At 40.3% G+C, this 26,400-nt stretch overlaps 1 protein-coding gene across 4 annotated transcripts in view; it reads left to right on the top strand.

Annotated features, from left to right (window-relative positions):
- PRKN (parkin RBR E3 ubiquitin protein ligase) overlaps nt 1–26,400 on the top strand; it is a 1,390,885-nt gene that overhangs the window by 1,142,912 nt on the left and 221,573 nt on the right. For all 4 annotated transcript variants that reach the window (XM_034963207.3, XM_034963209.3, XM_055114294.2 and 1 more), the window contains one exon: nt 25,130–25,191. In XM_034963207.3, the coding sequence (XP_034819098.1) occupies nt 25,130–25,191 (62 nt within the window). The remainder of the gene's footprint in view (nt 1–25,129; nt 25,192–26,400) is intronic.

Raw genomic sequence — 26,400 nt, 5'->3', positions numbered from 1 at the left:
AAATCAAATATGTGACCCTGTAATGAGAGGCTCACGTCATGAGATAATAAATTCTAAAGCAGACAGTTTGACTGAATTCTAACAAAAATCTGAGAGAAAATATATTATTGTGTCCTATGGGTGTCTTGATGGTGGAAAGAAGTGAGATGAATTTGTTGTTCAAAGGGAAGAGGTGTGGCCTGCCACTCTTCTTGAAAGCCATCATTTTCTTTGCCTTTGGGTTTCTTGATGTCTTCTTCCATCTTGCCCACAGCCTCTTCCCCTCTTTCTTTCCTTCCTTCTCTCTTTCCTTGTTTCTCTCATAAGACAGAGCTGGGATGGGGATCTGGGAGGAAGAGGAGACAGGCTGAGGACAGAAAATTGATGAACCAATTTTTGTTGATTTCTACATCTTGAAGAGTGTTAAATTGATTTGTAAATAGATTTGGCATGAAGTCCAGCAGTCAATTCTTTTTTTGTTTGTTTTTTTGAGACGGAGTCTTGCTCTGTCACCCAGGCTGGAGTGCAGTAGAATGGTCTTGGCTCACTGCAACCTCTGCCTCCAGGGTTCAAGTGATTCTCCTGCCTCAGCTTCTCAAGTAGCTGGGATTACAGGCATGCGCCACCACACCCTGCTGGGTTTTTTTTTTTAGTAGAGATGGGGTTTCACTATGTTGGCCAGGCTGGTCTCAAACTCCTGACCTCGTGATCTTCCCACCTCAGCCTCCCAAAGTGCTGGGATTACAGGCATGAGCCACTGCACCTGGCCTCCAGGAGTCAATTCTATCACCTCCACCTATTTGACCCCTGAGCATCATGACTTGGTGTGTCACTCTCTACTCTCCAAACACTCACCTTCTTCTCTTGGCTACAACTGGATAATTTATAAACTTTGCCAATGTGGCATCCGAAGCAGAACTCCTCGAGCCCTCTCTCGCTCTTCCCCAGTCTTCCTACTCTCAGTAGAAGGCACCACTGTCCAGCCGGTTCCTCAGGATAAAAGTGGCAGCGCAACCCCTGCCTCCTTTTCCTTTGTCTGCTCCACAGGGCAGCCCACCAGCAAGACCTGCTGGCCTCACCTTCCAGCCCCCAGGTGCCATCACCTCCCACCTGACCGCTGCACTGCTGACCACAGGCCACAGCCAGAGCCTCCTAACTGGGCTCCCTGGATCTCGTTTTGCTCCCCCAGACTATTCCAGAGTTCAGGGTTGGGGATTGGCCAATATTAGCTTGAAACCAGCCTCACCATATATTAGTTTTGTGACACTGGGCAGGTTTATGCACCTTTCCCTGCCTCACTGTCCTCATCCATTAAATGGGGATAATGAAAATATCAATAGCCCTGCCCTCACACTCAAAGCAGCCCGTAAGGACTAATGAGGTGATCCATGCGAAGCACTCGGAACAGCTCCTGGGATGCAGTTGACATGCGATGTTATTAGTTCATAATGATTGTCATTATTATTAGTTCGTAATTATTTTCTATACAGTAAGGGGACAGATCACCTTTTAAACATAGAGGATTATGGGAAGATGGCCTGGTTATGTAGGATGTTAACAGCAGCGGACATGGGGTGCAGCGCATCTGAGGACGCTCTGTGCAGTCGTTACAACTCTTCTGTAAATCTAACATTATTACAATGTAGAATGCCTTCTAAAATATGAAGGCTATGACATCACTACCATGTGCAAGTCCTCCAGTGCCTTCTCCCTACTCTTGGAATTAAACTTCAACCCTTGAGACCATCACGATCTGACCCCTGGCCAGGAGTCATTTCCTTCAGGTCCCGCGGTGACCGCCTGCCTCTCCCGCCAGCCCTCCTATCCTGGCGGCACCCTGGCCCGCAGACCTGTCTGCTCTGCTTGTGTTCCCTCGTCCTCCTAGTGCTGGTCCTGGCTGTCCCTTGCTCTGCACAAGGGACCTCCCTAGTGAAGACTTTGCTGATGTTCCAGATCCTCCCTCTCCCTCCAACAGTTTCCCTGCTTCATCTTTCTCCATAGCCCTTAGGGTTTTCTCTCTTTAGTTTGTGTACTTAAGTATCATCTAGTGGAGTGTAAATCCCCTGAGCATAGGAACTGTGTCTAATCGTCTGTGTTCCTCTTATCTAGACCAGTTCCTGGCATTTGGATTTTGTGCCATATATATTTGTAGAAGGAATATAGGCATAATCAGAACATTAATATCATCAGATGATATTGATATTCTTTCGTCTACTAGCCCCACATTATATAAACAGAAGAGTATATTAAAGAGTATATTAAAACTAATCAAAATTAACAGATGGGCTTAATGCATTGTCTCCTTATATTTTGCTCCTCAGTCTTTAAGGTAGAAATTCGTTTCTGCATATCCAAAATCCTACATTCAACAATCATGAAGCATTACCTCAACCTAGTGTCTGTCAACCCCCTGTATCTATGGGTTCCACATCCGAGGAGTCACCCAACTGCAGATAGAAAATATTTGGAAAAAATGAACATAAAAAATAACACAACAATAAAAATAATACAAATAAAATTGCAATGTAACAACTATTTACATAGCATTGACTTTGTATTAGATATACATAATCTAGGGATGATTTTAAGTATATGGGAGGATGTGCATAGGTTATATAGAAATACTACATCATTGTATATCAGAGACTTGAGCAATTGTCACTTTGGCATCCCAAAGGAGTAGTGGAATCAATACTCCTTGGACGCCAAGGGACAACCATACAGGCAAGGCTTGGATTCTTAAAAAAAAATGCATATTCGATATCCTGTTAGAAAAGATGAGTTTACCTTGTCTTCTAAAGGGCCGCATAAAAATGGCATTATTCCTTTCCTTGTTCTCCATTAGAATATCTTATAGTTAGAGAAAAATAACATAGAATAGGCTGTACAGAATTATTGGATATTCAGTTGATTAAGCACATCATTTGACTCCATTCGTAACACTGTTCAATTAGTTTCAGTAGCAATCAAAAAATAAAGAACTGGCCTTACCTTCGGATATTTGAAACATTGCTTTAGACTGCACTGACTTGATTATGGTCCAGATTGTCTGTGGATGTTGTAGAAACTCAAATTTTCTCAGCTGTAAAAAACAAAAAACAAGGCAAAGCTAAACAAAACAAACAAAAAAAACAACATTGAACTATCCAGTAAGTATTCAGAAAACTCTAGCCGGGGAGCCCTCCTGTGGGAGAGGGTGGAGGTGGTTTTCTGTGCTATAGCTATAGCTGGCTGTGCTGTTCGAGTGTCATTTCCTTCAGGCCCAGTAAGCTTTAAAACAAAGTGGATGCCTCCCCTAGTGATACCGAGTGACTTTTTTTTTACCAAAGGAAATGTCTTTTTCTTTGAACTTTCTAATTTTGACATAATTTTAGACTCATGAGAAAAGGTGCAAGAGAAAGAATTTTTCATACATTCTTCAACTAGATACCCACATGCTGACACTGACCACATTTGTTTCTTCCTGTCTCCATCTGTGTACATATGTGCATATATTTTTTTTCTGAATCCTTTGAGAGTAAGTTGCCAACATGATGGTCCTTTACTTCTGAAGATTGCAGAATATGTTTTCTCAATACCGGAGTAATCTGTTATGTAACCACAGTATAATGATCGAAGTCAGGAAATTAGCATTGATGCCATACTTTACACAAACCTTATTTAAATTTCAAAATTTATCCTCAGTACATACCTAATAGTAAGAAGAAAATCCCGGTTCACATGTTGCATCCAGTTGCCACATCTCTTTAGACCCCTCTTGTCTAGACTATTATGTCTAGTCTATTATGACCGTGGAATTTTTTATGAGCGCAGGACAGTTATTTTGTAGACTATCCTTCAATTTGTGTTTGTCTAATGTTTCCTCCTGTTTAGACTCAAGTTATGCAATTTTTTCTTTTTTGAGACAGAGTCTCACTCTGTCACCCAGGCTGGAGTGCAATGGCATGATCTTGGCCCACCACAACCTCCACCTCCTGGGTTCAAGCAATTCTCCTGTATCAGCCTCCCGAGTAGCTGGGATTACAGGCGTGTGCCACCACATCTGGCTAATTTTTGTATTTTTAGTAAAGATGGGGTTTCACTATGTTGGCCAGACCGGTCATGAACTCCTGACCTCAACTGATCGGCCCGCCTCAGCCTCCCAAAGTTCTGGGATTACAGGCGTGCGCCACCACTCCCAGCTAATTTTTGTATTTTTAGTAGAGATGGGGTTTCACCATGTTGGCTAGGCTGGTCACGAACTCCCGACCTCAACTGATCCACCCACCTCGGCCTCCCAAAGTGGTGGGATTACAGGCGTGATCCACCGTACCCAACCAAGTTATGCATTTTTGGCAAGAGTGTTGGAGGAGGATGTTGTACCCTCCTCAGTAGGCACACAGTGTCAGCTTGTCCCATTACTGGTGGGATGAACTTGGATTACTTGGTCAAAGTGGTGGCCGTCAGGTTTCTCCACTGTGAAGCTAATTTTAGGATATTTATTTAATTAGATGTAAAATACATCCTAAATAAAATTGTAATTGCATTTCAGAATTTAATACTCTAGCCCAGGCACAGTGGCTCACGCCTGTAATCTCAGCACTTTGGGAAGCCAAGGTGGGTGGATCATCTGAGGTCAGGAGTTCAAAACAAGCCTGGCCAACATGGTGAAACCCTGTCTCTACTAAAAATACAAAAAAAAAAAAAAAAAAAAAAAAAAAATTAGCTGCGCATGCTGTCGGGAACCTGTAGTCCCAGCTACTTGTGAGACTGCTGCAGGAAAATCATTTCAGCCAAGGAGGTGGAGGTTGCAGTGAGCTGAGATTGAGATTGCACCACTACACACCAGCCTGGGTGACAGAGCAAGACCCTGTCTCCAAAAAAAAAAAAAAAAAAAAAAAAAAAAAAAGAATTTAATCCTTTTCAATTCATTGTATTTTAAAGGAAATTCAACAAAAAACATGTGCACAGGTAAAGATGATACTGATAATGGCTTATCAGTGTCTGAAAATAAGACAAACATCTCTATGCAATTCCATGAAAGAAGCAAAATCCTTTGGAATTACATACACAAAATAGATGATTTTTGTGTGCCTTACATGTATTTTCCTCTTTCTTACATGTCGAAACTTTTGAAAACTTTGACCATGAGTTATCTACCTGAAGAGGGAGATCAAATTTAACAAGCTCTTTGAAAGGAAAAAAAAAAAAAAAATCTGTATTTCCTTTCAAACTTCTACCATCGAATACAGATATTCCTCATTTCTTAGAATAGCTTTATTTGATGATGTTTGGTTGAACCTTGTGTGAAGTATAATCTTATTTTTCACCGACTAAATCCTTAGAGTGGAGTGAGCTGAGGGCTTTAGGGGAGAAAGGAATTAAAATACGGGCGTCTCAGGTGTGACCCACCTTGTGGTGTGCAGACCTGCAGTGGACCCTGAAGCACAGGCGCTCTCAGCAGCGGGGCGTCTCTGCGCGTCCTCCTTACCCTGGCTTCTGCAGCGCTTGCTCCTGCTCAGATCTGCTGGTGTATTTCAGTAGCAGGTTTCTTGACGGCATGCCGTATACTATGTCCTGATGTTGTTGAAATTAGAAGCTTTTGTTTCTAGGAAATATACTATTTCTCATTCTAGTCATTCCTTAAGAAACCAAGATCTAAAACTACATGCTACAAATGGCCTTCTGTTACAAATATTCTCTCTGAATTATGGCTTGGTAAGGCTGCCAGATAAACTAGAGGATACCAGTTACATTTGCATTTCAGGTTAACAAAAATATCTGGGTCAGGCTTAGGCTAAAAAAAAAGGACTTGGTACTTTACTGAAACTCAAATTTAACTGGGTGTCCTGTATTTTTATTTGCTAAATCTGGCAGTCCTAGGCTTGTGCCAAAATTAAGTTCTGTCCTTCTCTCAAGAGCCACTTTGGGTTTATTTTCTAGAGATGATGGTGTCCTCTCAAAAACCACTTTGGGTGTATTTTCTAGGGATTGTGGTGCCCTCTTTGTTCTGATTGCTGGGAAACTCAGAACCAAGTTGGTGGCCCACATGGATCAGTATCATGGGGCTTTACGGTATGCACCGAGAGGTCCAACCCCACCTCCCAGTTTGCCCTTACTTTTATTGCCATCACTTTCCCTTTTCCACTCTTCCCTTCATTAAAAAAAGCAAGAGCAACACCAGCAAACCAACTTGTTTGTTGCAAATATCCTTAAATTACTTCATAGCCTTTTATTGAATGAGGCACAGAATGAGTTAGAATAATACATTATTGATACCCACAGAGTAAATTTTTTTTTTTTTTTGGGTGGGGGGACAGAGTTTTGCTCTTGTTGCCCGGGCTGGAATGCAGTGGCGCCTCTTTGGCTCACCACAACCTGCCTCCTCCTGAGGGAATTCTCCTGCCTCAGCCTCCCAAGTAGCTGGGATTATAGGCATGAGCCACCACGCCTGGCTAATTTTTGCATTTTTAGTAGAGACGGGGTTTTGCCATGTTAGCCAGGCTGGTCTCGAACTCCTGACCTTGTGATCCACCCGCCTCGGCCTCCCAAAGTGCTGGGATTACAGGCATGAGCCACCGCGCCCAGCCCCCCATAGAGTAAATTTTTAATCCTACTAATTAACGCTCTATTGACATGGTGTTATTAATGTTTATAGAATATTTCTGTAGCAGTCCCAAGAGCTAAAATTTTACTCTGAATTTTGAATCAGAAATCCCAAGTTCAGACGGCAATATATGCTTCTAAAAACATTACTGGTTTTACCAGTCTTTAATTCTCAACAGAGACTAAAATGAAGAGATTTTACATCTTAAGAGGTGATGTTACTAGAATCCAATGCTCAGAGTATATTAGGTACAGTGAGTTTTATGTGTTCAAAACACCTTTAAAAAAAACAAGAATGAGAGGGGTAAAAGCCTACACATTGGGTTCGGTGTATACTGCTTGGGTGATGGGTGCACCAAAATCCCACAGATCACCACTAAAGAACTTACTCATGTAACCAGATACTACCTGTTTCCCAAAAACTTATAGAAATAAAAGTTTTTTTAAAAAAAAGCAAGAATGAAACTGATCTTTAAATAGCCTTCATTTTACCATAAGAATGATCAAACTTATTTTATCATTCTTAACCTCAGGATAGCATTAAAGTATTTGGCAGATGAAGTTTATCTGAAACAGGCATTGCTTTATTTATAGTTGGAAAAGAAAAAAATCTTGATTTTTTGTTTCTGAAATGATCTCTGTTACACAGACATATAATGATGCCCTTATTTTTAAGTTAATTACTAGCATCCTTAATCCCTCTTAAAATTTTGTAAACTATACTGGAAATTTAGGAATTGATCTATCGTATTTTCATTGCATCTTCTTTATAGCTTTTAAACACAAGCTGCTAAACATCAATAATAAAGAATCTCTCTCCTTTTTGGCCTACACTGCTGTGAGTAGACAGCAGAGATACCTCTTGCTTGTCTTCCATCTAAATTACATGAGAATGGGATTTATGCAGGCTATAAATCTAGTCAGAATAAAGCCTTTAAGTGGTAACCAATTTTGTGGTGTGTAAGTATCATTGATTTGTTAATCTGAGAGTGTTTTTATAAACTGATTTGGATTAGTGAGTTCTGATAGCAGAGCTATTTTAAGGCCCCTCAATAGCAGTAAGTGTAGTGGAAACAAGGCAGTGAAAATTAACCCATTGACCCCACCTATAAATTTAAATCACAGCCTTTGAAAGGAGAGAGCAGTCTCATTATATGTAGCTTGCTAGTGTCTAGACCATACTAGCCACAGAGACCATTTCTTCATAATTGGTTGTTGTTGCTCTGGATTCAGAATCAGTCCCTTGGCACTTTGCAGAATGGCCAACTGTTGTAATTCTTCAGGGACTTTTTGTATAAGGCACTATTAAGACGAACTTAGATGTAAATTGGGGAGTTATATTTCTCTGTTATAAAACATAATGAGGAAGATGGCTTCCGTTCTTTAATATCTCCTAGCTAGTGAATACTAGAACCATACTATTTCAACAGAAAGAATGCAAGGATATTCTACCCATGGACACATGAAAGAGAATTTTTTTTTCAGTGGAAATAGCAGTAGGAAGAACAAAAATCAACGACAGATTTTAGTCTTGAGTTTTAATATTGATTGATTGATTCGTTTCACAAAATCTCATTTAGAAACGGAGCTTAAGGTGTTGGCACAGAATAAGCGCTTGCATCATGAGGACTGGGGTAATTTCATTTCTACACTAGGGTAGCTGGAGTAAAGATGAGCAAGAACGTGGAACTCAGTGGAGAAAACCAAAACTCAAGTCCCACTGACCTGGATTTTGCGACAAAACCAAAGGTGCAGGTTGAGCACAGTAGCTCATGCCTGTAATCCCAGTGCTGTGGGAGGCTGAGGTGGGAGGATCACTTGAAGCCAGGAGTTCTAGATCAGCTTGGGCAACATAGCAAAATCCTGTCTCTATATAAAAAATTTAAAAATTAGCCAGGCATGGTGGCAGATACCTGCAGTCCTAGCTACTCTGGAGGCTGAAGCTGGAGGGAGCATTGCTCCTAGGAGCCAAGGAGATTGAGGCTGCAGTGAGCTATGATCTCGACAGTGGGTGACAGAGTGACACCCTAACTGTTCTTTTTTTTAAAAAAAGAAGCGATTGAGGCACAGAATTGCATGTTTGGAAAAACAATTAAAGAAATTCTTCCTTACAAATTTACCCTTATGGAGACTGAGAACATGATCTTAAAAAATAAATACATACATAAGAGGTTACTGGAGCCAAATATGTAGAGGTCAGTGAGATTTCAGTTGTGTATTGAACCTGCTGCCTGGCTGGGTTGTCTTCTGCTGTGTCAAGTCCTCAGGGCTGTAATCGAGCCAGCTGTAGAAAATAAAAAGGCAAGAGGCAGGAGGACCACCTACTTCATGTGCTTCAGGACTGCTAGGGAAGAGCCAAACGGCTGTCCAAACTTCTGCAACAAAGCCTGAAACTCATCATCCCTTTGTGTCTTAAAATGTTGATGTCTACATAGATCCACTCCAGGGACAAGAAATTCTTATTCGGTTTGAGCTACAATTTGAACGCTATTTAATTGACAATCACTATTTAACTTAATTGTTAGATACACAAAATTTGAGATGTGAATATAGCAGACTCTATTTGGCGTTTAGAACAGTCTTGGGTTTTAATTTCTCTTTGGTATGACATATCTATCTGCAAAAGAGGGCTTCTGTTTTCTAAGAGCTCATCTACTAATACTGATTATTTGACATTATTCTGACATAACTGTAATCATTTCTGAAGCAAGACTCACTCATTAGTCACAAAAAGCCGTAATACACAGCTAAGCCACGTTTCACAAATACAAGAAAACCAAAGCTCACATATATGAATCTAATATATCAACAAAACCTTCTTGTACAATGTGTAGCACATAGATTGTGTTTTCTCTGAGCTGTCAGTAAGCATTTAATGGTGCCCGTGTGCTTCAGAAAGAGAATGTTAGTGCTTAACTCACACTCTGAGGCTTCCTCCCAAGTGCCTCCCTAGAAAAGGAACGCTGGCTACAGATAAATTAGATAACCGGGCTTTTTTCTTTTAATCTAAATGTTGGGAAGAAATGGAACCAGATTCTGAAGTGTTCTGCTTGGTTTTTCTCCAAATACAAATTGGGCTTCATACAAATGGAGAAGCCATTGTTGACATTCATTGACAGATCTGAAGCAATGCATTCCTTATGAAATAGCACTGCATTGCTAATACAGCCATCCCGGCAGCCAGGCTTGTGCTGTTTAATTTGTTTCCATGGTGTGATAGTATAATTTTGACAGGCTGAAAAATCGCTGCACAGAGACTCATTCCGCAATTGTTACTGAGCACATTTTCAATATAACATTTGTTATTGAGGTGTTCGGGATGTCTTCTGAGAAGCAATACCCTAAATGAAGCTGGGTGTAGGATCCCCCTGATGTATAATGGAGTTTTGTATCCAGCTTCAGCTTATCTCAAATCTATTTAAACAGATATTCATTGCACACTTTTTATTGGAAGGACAACAGCTACTCTCTTACAATAAAACCAGGGAATCCTCAACATCATTTCTTTTTACCTTTGGATGGCAAGTGTAAGGGGGATATGTTAAAAGATTTTCTTCTAATAACAGGCCAGCCATAAGGTTTTTCCCCCCAGTTTGGCACATGAAGATTATAATAGAAGAAATATTATTATATTAAATTAACTAATCTTACAAAATAGATTTTTGTGCTTTTTATATTATGTTTAATTTCAGATTTTGCAGCACCATTATATTCAGAGCAATTATGTGGGTGACTGCTCTATGAGTCACCAGCTGAAATAGAAAGGTTGGGCTCTGGTGTCCTATTTGATTGGGAAGCTGGAAGGACAGGCTGTATTGAGCACAGACATTTTTCATAATTATGTTGCCTGCAGGGTTGCCACCTGTCCTAATTTGATCTGATTAAGGTGAAATGCAAAAACTGTTCTCATTTCTCTCAGAGTGGAGTGATGCCAAGCTTCATCTCAGGAAGGAAGAAGAGATGAATACACATACAACCAAGGAGGGGAGGGTTGTGTCTCTAATACTCTGGGAAAGTGGGGGACATTGGCCTCACTGTGATTGGTGGTGTTAAGTTTGTAGACAAATTCTGAAGAGCGTTTTGGCAGGAATGATGGAAATGTTCAATGGAACGATACTTTAACCCGGTGGTAGTCGCACTTTGGGGAGTGTGTCCAATTTAATGCCTCTGAATGGTTTGCAAATATGCATGTCTAGGTGACTCACTGACACCAATATGATCATTAGGGTTCGCCTCAAGGATATTGCAAAGGTGCGTAGCCATTAAAAACGATGATGTACGTCTGTATCATTTGACATGAAATGATGCCCATTCCTATTATTAGGTGGAAAAAACAAGTTACAGAATGTCATGCATAGTATGATGCAACATCTTTAAAATCCTATGTGTATTGATGTAAGGGCATGCAATGAGTTATCTAGGAGATGATTCATAAAAAAATACTGGTGACTGTCTCTGGGTGGTAAAATTGCTAATTTCTACCTTTCTCAACTATTTTAATATTTTATAATGGCAATGAAAACAAAGCTATTTTAATTTTGAAAAACACCTTTAAAAAGGGAATTGTAAATATTAAGCATTTCCTGAACTTCTCCTAAATAGGAAAAAAAAAAACCTGGAAATGATCATCTGACACCAACGCTTCTAAGAAGAGAAGAGAAAAATACATATGCCTTGATGCTATACCCTGATAGTGCCATTATGTAACTGAATTTTCTTTATTTCTTATCCCAAGATGTGTTTTTTAGCTTAAACATTGTCTTTTTAGAACAGCTTAACACCATTTGTCCTAACTGCTACCTAGCCGATATATTATTTTTCATTGTTCCTGAAAGTTTTAAAGAGAATCTAAAGGAACTATATATAACCTATGTCCTGTGTGCTCAGAGTGACATCATATCACCAGAAAGAAAAAAAGTAAGGAATGAAAGTCAAACAGAAAAACATTTTAGGCTTTTTGGTAATGCTCTATAGTTTATCATCAAAAAATTAACCAGTAAATCATGGATCTATTTTGGTTTATGGTTTTCAAGATCTTACAAAATGTGTGTGTGTGTGTGTGTGTGTGTGTGTGTGTTGGAATAGGTCATCTCACTAGAAAGATGCTGGTTGGAATGTAGTCACTGGCACAAGGGCTCCCATAGTCTTTTTCCTATGTCAGGCCTATGCTGGGATCAGCTACATGGATGTAGCATTGAGCTTCCCAACCTGGGTGAACGTGGATCTGAGTCATAAGACGACAGCTCTGAACTCAATTCATGCATTTATGACACTTAACGTCTGGTTTCATTTATCCTTATTATAAAATTAATAATAGTCTGCAGGCCAGGCGCGGTGGCTCACACCTGTAATCCCAGAACTTTGGGAGGCCGAGGCGGGCAGATCACGAGGTCAGCAGATCGAGACCATCCTGGCTAACACGGTGAAACCCCATCTCTACTAAAACTACAAAACAATTAGCCAGGCGAGGTGGCGGGCGCCTGTAGTCCCAGCTGCTTGGGAGGCTGAGGCAGGAGAATGACGTGAACCTGGGAGGCGGAGCTTGCAGTGAGCCTAGATCGCGCCACTGCACTCCAGCCTAGGCAACAGAGCGAGACTCTGTCTCAAAAATAATAATAATAATAATAATAACAGTCTGCAGATGCAGTCTTTCCTAGTTCAGATTATATCTGCTGCACCCAACATTGTAATGTATAGATCTTCAAAGAAGAACTTTCAACTTTAGAGACTCTAAATTGTTTCAAGGTAATCTCAATGTTTTAACAAGAGTTGGTGTTCTCATATAGGAATGTTTCTGCTATTATAAAATAAGACGAATTATCCAAAGAATTGGGTTGTCATTGGAAATTCTACCTTTTAAAATATCTCCTTTAAAACTGTTACTTTCTGTGAGCCAGAGAGCCACTTAGAAAATGCACTTTACACTTTGGTAAAAACCAGTAGATGAAAGCAATGATTCCAAATTCACCATTCAGTCATGTGTGGAGCTCTGGGCACGGTGAGCTGGGGAGTAACAAGTTAAGTCAAAAACTCCTCCTCTCATCTGGAGGTGTTATAATGTAAAATAGACAAGAGAGTGGATATGTTCAAAGAAGTATGAGCGAAGGATGCCCTAAGCACTGTGAAGAGTGGACTGTTTCATTAATGTGTGTCCTCAGCTCTCTGCGCAGTAAATATTGAGTCGGTGATAAAACCTGAAGCAGGAAAGGAGCCCTTGTCAGAACTCACTAGCTTAGCATGGCTTCCACACCCTCTGCACTAGCAGCTCGGCAGGACCACTTTCTCATCCCTCACCTTTAAGTCCTCAAACAGAATCTCAGCCTTCTGAGTCAACACCAATTGCTGATGTTCATTCTCAGGCCAGCGATTCCATTTTTCCTTCATTTCTTCCATTCTATTTCCTGTCTCTTGCTCACTGTTGATGACATAGGCCCAACGCCCTTCACCTTGTCCATAAGTAAGTCTTTGCTTCTGATTGTCCAGTGACTCAAACCTCAGACTTCAGCATATTCTCTTCCGTGACCTTCTTCCGTTCAGCACATTATCTGTGTTTTTAGATTCCAGGCCTCTTCTCTCTCAACACTTCTCAAAAAAACTCCTTTTGCTTATGTACTTATTGGGCATGGTAGTTAATTGACATTTTTAAAGTCACTAAATAACCAAACACAAAAACAGCAAATACAATGGAGACAAACACTTTGTGAACTTAGACCAAAAGGACAGCACAGAAGTAGTGAAATGACCTTTGACAGGTTCTTTCACTGCAGTAGCTTTACTCATGCCTATGAAAGTTCTTAAAATAAAAATTGGTACATAGAGAAACTTTTTTTTTTTTTTTTTTGAGACAGAGTCTCACTCTGTTGCCCAGGCTGGTGCAGTGGCACAATCTCGGCTCACTGCAACCTCTGCCTCCCAGGTTCAAACCTCCCCAGTAGCTGGGATTACAAGGGCATGCCACCACGCCTGGCTATTTTGTGTGTGTGTGTGTGTGTGTGTGTGTGTGTGTGTGTGTTTAGTAGAGACAGGATTTCACTGTGTTGGCCAGGCTGGTCTCAAACTCCTGACCTAAGGTGATCCATCTGCCTTGGCCTCCCAAAGTGCTGGGATTACAGGTGTGAGCCACCGTGTCTGGATGATAGAGGAAGTTGTAAATACACAAACACAGATAGATGAAAGTTTTTCCTAGGATAATCTTCAGCTTTGACACACCAACGATATCCGTGTCTATTGAGCTTCATTTTCTAGTTGATAAGTGCTTGCTTAAAACAAATTTTTGGGCTGGGCGCGGTGGCTCACACCTGTAATCGCAGCACTTTGAGGGGCCGAGGCGGGTGGATCATGAGATCAAGAGATTTAGACCATCCTGTCCTAACACGGTGAAATCCCGTCTTTACTAAAAATACAAAAAAATTAGCCTGGCATGGTGGAGGGCACCTGTAGTCCTAGCTACTGGGGAGGCTGAGACAGGAGAATCACTTGAACCTGGGAGGCAGAGGTTGCAGTGAGCCGAGATTGCACCACTGCACTCCAGCCTGGTGACAGAGCGAGACTCCGTGTCAAAAAACAAACAAACAACAACAAAAAAAATTGTCTATAAATGAATTTCTTATGTAAGTGTGCAGGATGAAGGGCTGGATTTAACTGTCTGGAGTTGCTTATACCAGGGCCATGGTGCAATCACCTGAGCCGCATACCGAGGCTCAAGGTCTCGTGTTTTAGAGGCACCTGGTTGAACACTTGTGATGCTGCACTGCAAAACATGGATAGCAAATTTGAGCTCATTGGTAAAACTCTCTGACAGATGAGACGTGCTCAGATTCATCATTTTGGCTAATTAAAATAAAGAATAATTACTAATTCTCGTGATAAAATGCAAAGATCTGGGCAATCAAACCGTAGTGTAATTAACAATATACTCAAAGCTGTGTGGGTTTTCCCGCATCATAGAAGCTATTAGTTGTCTTTTAAATTGGATTTTTGTTTTATTTTCATCATCTCTTTCAAATGTATCTCACCCCAGCATATACACTCTAAATATATAAAAGCAGGGATGCTATATAAAAGCAGTGATGAACTTAAGTGGCAATATTTAGAGTGCTTACATGGGTTTTGTTTTTTATAAGAATTTGAAAGATGCCTTTCAGTAATGAATGCAATTATGCCTACGCTAAAATGAATAAAAGAAACCAAATGCACAGAACTAAAGTGACAAGGGAAATTACTGAAATGAATTTAAAATACAAAATTCAAAAACAAAAAATACCATTAAGTACTTGTAAAACTATAAACTCTTTTCTGTTCCCCTGCCCCACTCCGCTTTACCCGCAGCCCCTCTCTTTACCTCATTTTTAAGGAATTGTGTCCATTTAAGAAATTCCTCCGTTAAGGAATTCCTAAAGTTCAATGACTTATATTTATTTAATACTGGTTTTGGATATGATTTATTTTCCCAAACTTAATAGTGCCTGAATATGCCCTATTCAGGAACATGCCCTACAAGGAAGGCCAGTTTACAGAGCACACTCTATGGCGAAGTATAGGGTACAAATATAAATTACACAAATTTCCAGTTTATAAACAGGGGAGTGTTCCATAAATGTTCATGTCTATACATTGTTTGGAACTCAGAATTCTTTTCTCCTAAAGAAACCTCATTAACCATGATAATTAGGTGCCCCGCTGACCCTCTAGACCCTATTTAACTAGGCCTTATCTGACAGGGATGTGCCTAACCTAAGTGCCCTTTTTGGTTACACCCACTTGGGGGATGACAGTCCCACAGATTCTCTTTCCCCCAACGTTAACTAGACATTGACATGTTCACTCAGGTAACCAACCAACCACCATAATCTGTGGAAAAACACATTAAAGAGAGCACAAAATTCCATCTCCTTCACTTCCTCCCTTTCCTTTCTCTGATGTCAACCAAGGACAAAGTTTTGAGAGCAGCAGGAGAAAGAAAATAATGGATAAGGATCCCTTTTCACTCTGAGAGCCTCCCATTCCCAGTGGCCACTCATGTGTTGACCAGCCAAATTAAATTTGTGATCTGAGGGATGCTGGATGTTGAAAACACTTGCCCTCTAAAATGTATCATCACAATCACTCAAAATATAGGTCAATAACAAAGGAAGAACTTTATGAAATTCAAAGGTGAAGGCAAAGCGCCAAGAATATACACAGAATTCAAAATATTTAAGTTGTTTTGACATTGTAATGACATACAAATAAGAAAAATGAGAAGTGTTTTTCATCTTTTGTTACTGCATGTTCTACCTTGTCCTCTGTCTCAAATCTCCCAAATGACCACAGAAAATCTATTGCAGAGCAGCGCTGATTAGATCTAGTGCAGGAAGTGACACCATCGTGTGGACAGTCATGGAGGTGTCACAGGAAAGAGAGGTCAGAGGAGGGTGTTCATAGAGCCTAGGGATCTGGGCTTAAGCGATTATTGCAGATCTTTCAAGGTGGGAAACTGATTGGAGTTGAGCAGATTAATGACGTAGTAGTTTGGGGTCAGTGGACACAGTGAGACAAAGTCCTAAGGAAGCCTTCATAAGCAAACTGTTGTCTTATACAAGAGCTATTATTGCCCAGGTGAACCGTCTGATTTCCTGTTAAGAGAGATGGCTACTCAGATGAGCAAACTGTCTGGTTAAATTATTTGCAGGAGTTTCTTGAAGCAAACAGTGAAGTTATTTATTGCTTTACAAGCTTATCTTCCAGGGCAGAATTTTTCTGGAACAAATAATTAGGTCTCAGTGGTCTCAGTTCTCAGCCCCAGTAGGTAGGCTGTGTGTATGCAGGTGCTTTCAATTCTCATCTGCAGCCAAGCAGCTGCTTGGATTCCTCAAACACTCCAGGCTTTGGCCTCTTTGATTCTAAGCCACCTCCTCTTTTTCTTTTTTTATACCTCTTTGGTTGCTCTCTGCTCACTTGGCTGTTTCTACATCTACTTGGTTTGTTAGTGTGCGTCTTATTTCTTCTGCAAGCTCCAGGAAGGCAGAATCCCTGTCTGATTCATTTATGATTTCTCTATGGCCCCTGGCATTACGCATAGTAAGTGTACACTCAAGAGTTGTTTGATGAAGAATCAATGAATATTTGCTTGGAATTCACCTCCGGCCAATAAGGATAATATTATTTGTGAAATGAAAATTTCTGATTGTGTCTCATTATCAATGAGACTGATTCTTCCCTGGCACCTCATTGGAAGATGGATAGTCTCATAGCCACTAGAAGTTGACCCAGCAAGGATGTTTGGATTAATACAGCAGCTGCAAAAAACCAGAAAATGCCAATCTGCATCAATTTTAATATAAATTATGAAATCACAGCTATCTGAGCTTCATACACACTATGCTGAGCTCCTAAAAGATACTTCGCATCTTCTGGACTGGTAACTGCCTCATCTACAAGTAAGAAATTGAATAGATAATATTTCATGGCTTCTTTCACCTCATTCTGAAAGCATCAAAATTTACAAAGTTTCATGCTATACTACTCAGATAAGTTATGTCTACTAATTAGTGGTTGTATTGGAAGGTTTTCCTTCTCCAGACTACATTCATGCTCATATATGTTCACAAACTCAGGTCTATACGTTATTGAATTTTTATTCAGTCTTTTCCAAGGTTATTTTTAGATGTACTTTAAAGTTTTCATCTAGAGTTTTTTATTATGAAAAGTTCCAGACATCCAGTTACATATTTAAAGTAGCATAATCAATGTCCATGTACACACTACCTGGCTTTGATGACTTCATTAGTTTAGTTCTTTTTCTGCCTTGATTTTGCCATCTTTAAAATGGGGATAAAAATAGTACCTGCCTTATAGGGTTGTCATGAGTATTAAATGAATTACGCGCATAACACTGTGAAGAGTGTTTTGTTCCTACTAAGCATCATAGAAGTATTAGCTTTTCTTTTTAACAATTATTGTAATACACTTTAAGACAGATTTGAATAGCAGTGCCCTTCTATGGTCCTGTTCCTCTTTCCTCTTCCCTTGAATTTGATACATACTTCAGGGTCATTTATCATTTGCAGGCATTATTTTATATTCTTAGTATATTTGCGTGCATCGACATTGTTTAATAGATTCTCTAAACTTTCTGTAAATGACATTGCATTGTGCGTAAACGATTACAACTTTTTTCTCAACTTTATGATTTTGAGATTTACCTGTTTTGATACATTTCACTCTAGCTAACTCATATTAACTCAATTCCTAAAAATCTGTGCTTCAGTGTCATGGTCTCAATAAGAAATGAACACTTAATTTTACATTAGCCAACCCTGCCCTTTATACTGTTGTATTTTCTCTTTTCCACACAGTGCTAATGACCATCCAAAATGTTACATCATTTACCTACTTATTAGTTTATTTTTATTGTCTCTCGCCCCTTTAGAATGCAAGCTCCAATGAGGGATTTTTGTCTGTTTTAATTTTTCACGGCTGCGACCCAAGTGGCTGGCACAAAGTGGGTGCACAATGGCTATTTGTTGAATGATTTTATCTCTTCTCCTGTTGATGGTCCTTTTAGATGTGTCCTTTTGTTGTTGCTGTTATTACAAAAATGTTGCAGTAAATATTCTATTCCATATCTCCTTGTGTAACCATGTAAGTTACTCTCCCATGTGTATACCTATAAGTACATTATTAGGTGGAAGGTGAGTATCTTCAAGATTCTCCTTAAATGGCTTGGAATATCTTGAGACAGCAAGTATTGGCTACGGAGAAAGAATGCATGAATAATCCTTTATAAATAAAAACCCATCAGCAGAGAGAAAGGATTAAAATAAGCTTGGCTTTATTTATGAAAACGATAGTGCTTTAAACTTGATTCTATAAAGTCCTGCTGCTGACTGAATGCAATTGCTCTGCCAAGACAGCTTAGTGAGTTTTCCGTGGATCCTATTAACGCCTGGCTCTCAGACTAATTCAGAAATGGCTACTTCAGCACAGTGTATGGCAACCCTAATCAACCTGGCTTAGCTGGAGTAGCAAGCCGCCCACTGGATTCCTTCACTGCTGCAGCCCAGCCTGCACATGTGGCCCATGCTCTCTGGCTTGTGCTCAGAGGTCAGTGTTCAGCCTCGCTGCATTGTCTTTGATCACATTGAATCATCATTTATTTTTGATGCCATTTTGTCGTTAGTCGGTTTCCTTTTCTAAGTTGTACTTAGGGGGGAAATAGAAGGTTACTGTAATTGTCAAGCCCACATTAGGGATTCTAAGCTATAGCCGAGAGAGAAATTAATCCTCAAAGCGTTTCGCACCAAACAGCAGCAATCTGCAAATTGCAGATTATTTGTGTCATGTGGCCAGTGCCAGGAGCACATCAGAGAGCTGAAATCCATTTCCATTTCTATCCCAAGCCTGGGTGCTCACGATTTTCCATGGAACCCAAGGGATATCACAATTGCTCCTGTGATGATTTGCAAAGAAATTAAAAGGAAAAATAGTGATAGAAGACTCATGTGGTTTTTAGTGCCTCTCAATGGAATATATTTTCCAAATGAGTTTTCCCTACTTTACAGCATGATTGTTGAGGAAATTCACCAAAAGCTTTCTGAAAACATTATGGCTCATTAATCTCTCAAAGGTATTTGTTTTGTTTTGTTTTGTTTGGGGTTGCTTTTTCTCAGTAGCTGTCTGTGACTTTGTGGAAATGCTACACAACTTTGTGACGCATTTTCATTGAGGAGCTTCCCGGTTAGATGATAAAATGACCTTTATGGTATAGCAACAGAATGAAAGTAAATGTTGATTACAGATACTAATTGAAATATAGAGCCCAGTTTCGCAGTTGTCCTTTAAAATAAGATTCAATCCTGTGTTTATATGCTTTTTAACAAATTGTCTTATTCATTTTTAACACCAAAAAGCTGGTATTCATTGAACACCAATGAGCTCAGATTTTTAGAAAACACAGGCAACAGATGAGTGAGGGGTTTAATAACTAGAGGAAAAACACGACAGAAGAGCACAAACTTGTGAGCACGGCATGAGGATGGCACGGAAAGAGGTGACATTCTCTTTTAAATTGCCAAGGACAGCAGGACGGGCTTTAAAAGTGGAGTCCAGGACAAGAAAAGAGGGAAAAGATAGAGAAGAATAGGCTCTTGTCAAGAAAGCTAACACAGTGTCAGTAGGTAAAAACACTACTCGATTCCTGTTTTCTTGAGCAAAGAGAATATGTCCCATGTTAGAAAGGACAGAATAACAATTTAAGGAGAACCTTGTGCTTAAGAAAAATGATGACATAATATGGCATATACAAATATTTTAAATGCCAATAGATGTCCAAACACTTCTATTATAGTCTCAGAGATGCTGCCGGGAATCTTTGAGATACAATAAAGAGTTCAGAGTTCCGGAGATGATTTTTTAACTTTTCAGAATGAGGAAAAATTGAATCTCAAAAGTTGAAAAGCAGTGAGTTTGATACCAGTTTCACCCATCAAACACCCAAAGAAAAAAATCATGTGAGCGCTTACTCACGAATTTCATCAGGAATACTCATTACATAAAGGAATATGCAGTCATTAAGAGTCAACGCAGATTTACCAAAAATCAATGCAGAAGAACCCATATGTGAGGGAGGTGATGCTTAAAGGGCATGGAAGGATCGGACATGGTCTCTATTGCTCCAAATCCAGAAGTAGTACTGTGGTTTTTATTCGTCAGGCCCATTTTTTCCTCTCTGCCACCTCCGCCCCCTCCACTAACGTTTTCCTGTCTCCCTACGCGAATGCATTCTGTGGGCCCGTCTTGCAGTTCCAGTTTTGTTATTTTTAAGCCTCATCTTCACACTGAGTTTATATCTGGCCATTTCCCACACTAGTGTCCCTGTGATGAGCACAGTTTGCAGATAGCCGTCCACGGTCTTCTTAAATATCTTGACGCCTTCCAGCTCTTCTCATCGAAGTCTATGCTGTGTCTAGTCTTGTTTGTTGTTTTTTTGAACCTACCAGGTGTTTCAAGTAACTATCTAGTCTTCTGTTAAAGATGTTTATATACGAGCTATCATCAACATCAGTCCTTTCACTTGTATCTTAGGAGACGGCCAGAATACAAATTCTGAAGATAAGCTAATTTAAAATTGTGTTACTTATTTTATGCAGGATTAAAATAAAGCCATTTTTCTCAAGTTTGAGTGACATAAAAGACCACTTGTAAAGAAACAAAAAATTCTCCAAAACACCCAAGGTTGAATGAAGTTATATATATATATATATATATATATATTTTTTTTTTTTTTTTTTTTTTTTTTTTTGAGACGGAATCTCGCTCTGTCGCCCAGGCTGGAACACAGTGGCGCAATCTCGGCTCACTGCAAGCTCCGCCTGCCGGGTTCACGCCATTCTCCTGCCTCAGCCTCCCGAGTAGCTGGGACTACAGGCACCCGCCACCACGCCAGGCTAATTTTTTGTATTTTTAGTAGAGACGGGGTTTCACTGTATTAGCCACGACGGTCTCAATCTCCTGACCTCGTGATCTGCCTGCCTCTGCCTCCCAAAGTGCTGGGATTACAGGCGTGAGCCACCGCGCCTGGCTGAATGAAATTATTTTTAAGACAATATGTCTTCAATGTGTCTAGATATAAACTGAGCTATAAATACTTTATGCTTATACAACTAGAAGGCCCAAGTAAAAACATATCAATTAAATATAACTGAAAGTACAAGACCAAAATATTCTGATGGACTCTATCAATTCAATATGCCAGAGGCTGTCATTTTACTGACACTAAAGCAGTGCTTGGGATCCGAACAGGGCCCTGACGAGTTGGCCCAGATTCAAATGTTCCATCTCAGCAGGCCCGGGACCCTGAGCTGTGGGCTGCCTCCCTTCCCCCACAACTTCTCCTGTGACTCTACCCTTCGGACACTCAGCCCCAGACCATGGGACGTCACTGGCAGGGGAAGCCTCCCTTGCCTTCTATCCACTCTTTTCTCACTCGTTTCAGGAAACTAAACTATGATGACTTGCTCCCAAAGAGATCCAAAGCACAGGAACTGACTTGAGGCTGAATTTCACAGCAGTTTTTGTTTGAACTGAAGCCAGTCAAATGATCCAGAATATATTTTTACTATTGTTTAGGTAATCATCAGAATAGCAACCCCAAAATCAACAACTTCTCAAAAAGAATCTTCAGCCTGCAAGTCTCCGTGGCCTCTAGTTGGAGAAGCACTCAGCTCAAGCATCTGTTTCTCACTTGAAGGATCTAGTTTTCCTTCTCTACAGTACCAGACATGCCTGTGAAAGCTAATGTATTATGTTTTCCAGTAAAATATTCACTTGGGTTATTTATTTATTTATTTATTTATTGAGACAGAGTCTTGCTGTTGTTGCCCAGGCTGGAGTGCATTGGTACAATTTCAGCCCACCACAACCTCTGCCTCCCAGGTTCAAGCGATTCTCCTGCCTCAGCCTCCCAAGTAGCTGGGATTACAGATGCCCACCACCATGTCTGACTAATTTTTGTATTTTTAGTAGAAACAGTGTTTCATCATGTTGGCCAGGCTGGTCTCAAACTCCTGACCTTGTGATCCTCCTGCCTCAGCCTCCCAAAGTCCTGGGATTACAGGTGTGAGCCACCATGCCTGGCCAGGATTTTTATTTATTTTCTTGGTGGCATCACCTGTTTACACATGTGTTTAAATTTTGTTCACATTTTTGTAATCTTTTGTACTACTCAGTAAACATTTATGAAGCACTTTCTCAACGTATGAAATGTTGTATAATATAGGCTAAAGCTATGTTCCAGCATTTTACATGACCATAGAGTTTTGGAATTGGAAATAACTCAGTGTATTAGTCAGGCTTCTCCCAAGAAACAGGACCTTTCTGTCTATAGGATCTATAAAGAGAAAGAGACAAGAGGACATTTACTGGGGGAAGGGCTCACACAATTATGGCGGCCAAGCAGTCCCGCAATCCGCCATCTGCAAGCTGGAAAACCAGGAAAGCCTTTGATCTAATTCAGTCTGTGTCTGAAGGCCTGACAACTAGGGGTGGCAGGTTTGGGAGTTGTGTATGTCTTGCAGTCAGAAGGCCTGAGAACCAGGAAATCTGATCTTTAAGGCTCTAGAAGAGAAAGAGCATTCACCGTTCTCTGCCTTCTTGATCTGTGCAGGCCCTCAGTGCCCTCAGTGGATGGGACGATGCCTGCCTACATTGCTGAGAGTGGATCTTCTTGGTCCACAGACTCAGATGCCAGTCTCTCCCAGAAACACTCTCACACACCCACCCAGAAATAACATGTTATCAGCTATCTGGGCACCCCTTAGCCCAATCAAGTAGACACATAAATTCATCATCATACCCAGTAAAATTCCTCTCTAAAATATCCTACATAAGTATTCATTTAGCATGTGTTGAAAAACCTGCAGTTACTGTCTTATAAGGCAATTTATTCCATTTTCTTCTGTTGGTTTAAATCCTACTCTCTGAAACAATGCACAGATCTAATCTGTATTGCAATGAGCACCTTCACCTGTGTGAATACAGGTTTTCTCATTCCTCAGCTTGCCCTCCCCAAGACAAACACTCTCAGGGCTTCTGACCACTCTCACATCACAATGCTGAGGAATATGAGAAATGGCTCCATAATTTAGTTGATATGTCCTGCATACAATCCAGTTTCCTTACTAGGAAGTTCAACAGATTATATAATCCATAGGTCTTATCTCAAAGAAACAGGTTTTTATATCAATTTGGTTTCCAGAGAGAATAATATAAATAAGCCAGTTACAGTGGCTCACGCCTATAATTCCAGTACTTTGTGAGGCTGAAATGGGAGCGTCAATTGAGCCCAGGAGCTTGAGACCAGCCAGGACAGCATAGTGAGACCCCATCTCTACAAAAAATTAGGGAAAAAAAAAACTTAGCCAGGCTTGGTGGTACACACACCTGTAGTCCCAGCTACTCAGGAAGCTGAAGCAAGAGGGTACCTTCAGCCAGGAGGTCAAGGCTGCAATGAGCCATGATTACACACTGCACCCCAGCCTGGAGTTAGACCCTGACTCAAAAAAATAATAGTATAAATGACTACAACCTAATATCGAGGAATAGTTCTATTGAAAAGACAGGGATGCAACACATTTTAAATGATATTAAGCATATACTGGCCTAAATTTTACATATCTATACATTTGGGCCTTGAACAATGTGAGGCTTAGGAACACCAACATCCCTGAAGTCAAAAAACTATGTGGAACTTTTGATTCACCCAAAACTTAACTACTAATAACCTACTGTTGACTAGAGGCCCTTCCCATAACATCAATAGTCTATGAACACATATTTTATAGGTCATATGTATTATATACTATATTCTTAAAGTAAGATAGAGAAAGGAAAATGTTATTAAGAAAATCATCAGGAAGAGAAAATGTATTAACTATCCATTAAGTAAAAGCAGATCGTCATAAAGGTTTTCATCTTCATTCTCTTCACAGCTAGTGGCTGAGGAGGAGGAGGAGGGGGAAGGGTTGGTCCTGCTGTCTCAGGGGTAGCTGAGGCAGAAGAAAAATCTGTGTATAAGTGGACCCACAAAGTTCAAGCCCATGTTGTTCCAGGGTCAACTGTATTTTATTTTACATAGAATATTTATTATATATGTTATATTATTATATATAAATATATATATTTGGGCCAATATTTATATTAATTATATAATTCTATAAAATTATATATTTACATATATAATTTATATGTGTGAGTTATATTAAAAAATATATAACTCATATCTATACATTAAATATAATTATATAATATTTTATACATATGTATTTTAATTAAGTGTGTGTGTATGTGTGCATATATATATATATATATATTTTTTTTTTACCTATTTACTTACTTTGTTTTACAACTGAAGAAGGAAAAGGTGAAAGTCTGAAGGAGCTTGGATTGATTGGGTGGAACGAGAAAGTGATAGGCACCAGAACTGCTGGGCCTTCTCTCTTGGTCCTTCCGTAAGATGCCTTTCCAAACTCAAACGCAAGATCTAATAGGTCTTCACAAAGCCTCTTGACAAAACCAGGCAAGGTACTAACCGCCAGCTGAGCCCCCCAAAGAATGGATGTCTAGCTACCCGACCTTTGCTCTTACCTCTCAATGAGCAGGCCCCTGGCCTTGATGGTGAGCAAACAGGACATGATGAATAAGTCAGAGCCTGTGGTCACCAACTCCCCTACTCTGGCCCTGCGGAATCCTGGCTATATATGAGGAACCAGTGACATGCTGGACATGTTTCTAAGAACCAGAGTGGCATGACATCCTAAGGCCAGATCATAATCAGAGGGGAGAGAAAGCCTGGCCAGAGTCACATGCAACTGTTTTCTAAAGAGGTGCGGTTGGAGGCCAGGCAGCGGCCATAGCTCTTTTGAAGGTTTGGCTTTTTTTGTGGTTGGTTAGATGTGTGTTTTTCAGGTACACGTCTGTGTCCTCCCAAAAGGCAACACTGGCAGTTGATAGTCATAACTGTGTGTAAGAACATATAACCACACAGAGTGAAAATGACGTTTTTGTGATTAATTCTTCTTTCCAACAGCTGGCTGTCCCAACTCCTTGATTAAAGAGCTCCATCACTTCAGGATTCTGGGAGAAGAGCAGGTGAGTGAGCATCTCAAAGGCTGCATCAGACTGTCATGAAAGATAGACGCTAATGAGACAGTTTGGGCTCCCCAGGGAGGCTGAGTATGTCTCCTGACCCTGGGCGCCCTGAAATGGGGAAGAAAACCATGCTGGAGATATGTGTGAGGACACTTTTTTCCTCTTCTATCCATCAGACCTGACAGGTTATTAATTGCTACATCTGCTATCTGCCAGTGCATTTCATCTCAAGACTCAAGCAGGAAGCAAGCACTGCATAGTGGCAGATGAGCAAACAAATAAATGCAGAGATGAATTATGCCTGAGGGATTGAGGGATCGATGGTCTTAGACATTCCTAAGTTGCTGTCTGTGGGTGGATGTGTGAGCTTTTTTTTTTTTTTTTTTTTTTTTTTTTTTTTTTTTACCAGGTTTTTGTATCGGGTGTTTGTTATCTGTATTTCATGGCAGCCTTTTGTACACGGGTATGAACATGTGACGTCTATACAAAGGGTGACCATTCGAAGTGGATTATTTAAATGCTGTGTTGTGCTCAGTGAGGCATGTCATAATTTAAATAGATATGCTAAGTAAATAATTCAGGGTGCTAAATATTATATATATGTACACACATACATAGTATGGAATGCTTAAAAATACGTTTCTTGATCCCTATATGGAACTACAAACTCTGTATTAGTATGTTAAATCTAGGTGTCAAGTTATCCTTAAAATACACTAAAGAGTTGGCAAAAGGCTGATTGACCTAACTTCCAGTGTTATTTATTTTATTTTATTTATTTTTTGAGACGGAGTCTTGCTCTGTCACCCAGGCTGGAATTCAGTGGCATGATCTCAGCTCACTGCAAGCTCCGCCTCCCAGGTTCACGCCATTCTCCTGCCTCAGCCTCCTGAGCAGCTGGGACTACAGGCGCCCACCACCACACCCAGCTAATATTTTATATTTTTGGTAGAGACGGAGTTTCACCGTGTTAGCCAGGATGGTTTCGATTTCCTGACGTCATGATCCGCCTGCCTCTGCCTCCCAAAGTGCTGGGATTACAGGCGTGAGCCATCACGCCCAGCCCAGTGTTATTTATTTTTACTCCTAAAGATTGTCTCTGCCAACTTTGACCAGGAAATATGCAAATGGAGATGTGGCAGCTCACTTTCATCAATGAGTTTTTGGTTTGTGTGTTTTTGTTTGGTGTATGTATGTGGCAAAGTAAAA

This window comes from Pan paniscus, chromosome 5, assembly GCF_029289425.2.
Source record: "Pan paniscus chromosome 5, NHGRI_mPanPan1-v2.0_pri, whole genome shotgun sequence".
NCBI lineage: Eukaryota > Metazoa > Chordata > Mammalia > Primates > Hominidae > Pan > Pan paniscus.
This window is presented reverse-complemented; position numbering and strand designations above follow the sequence as displayed.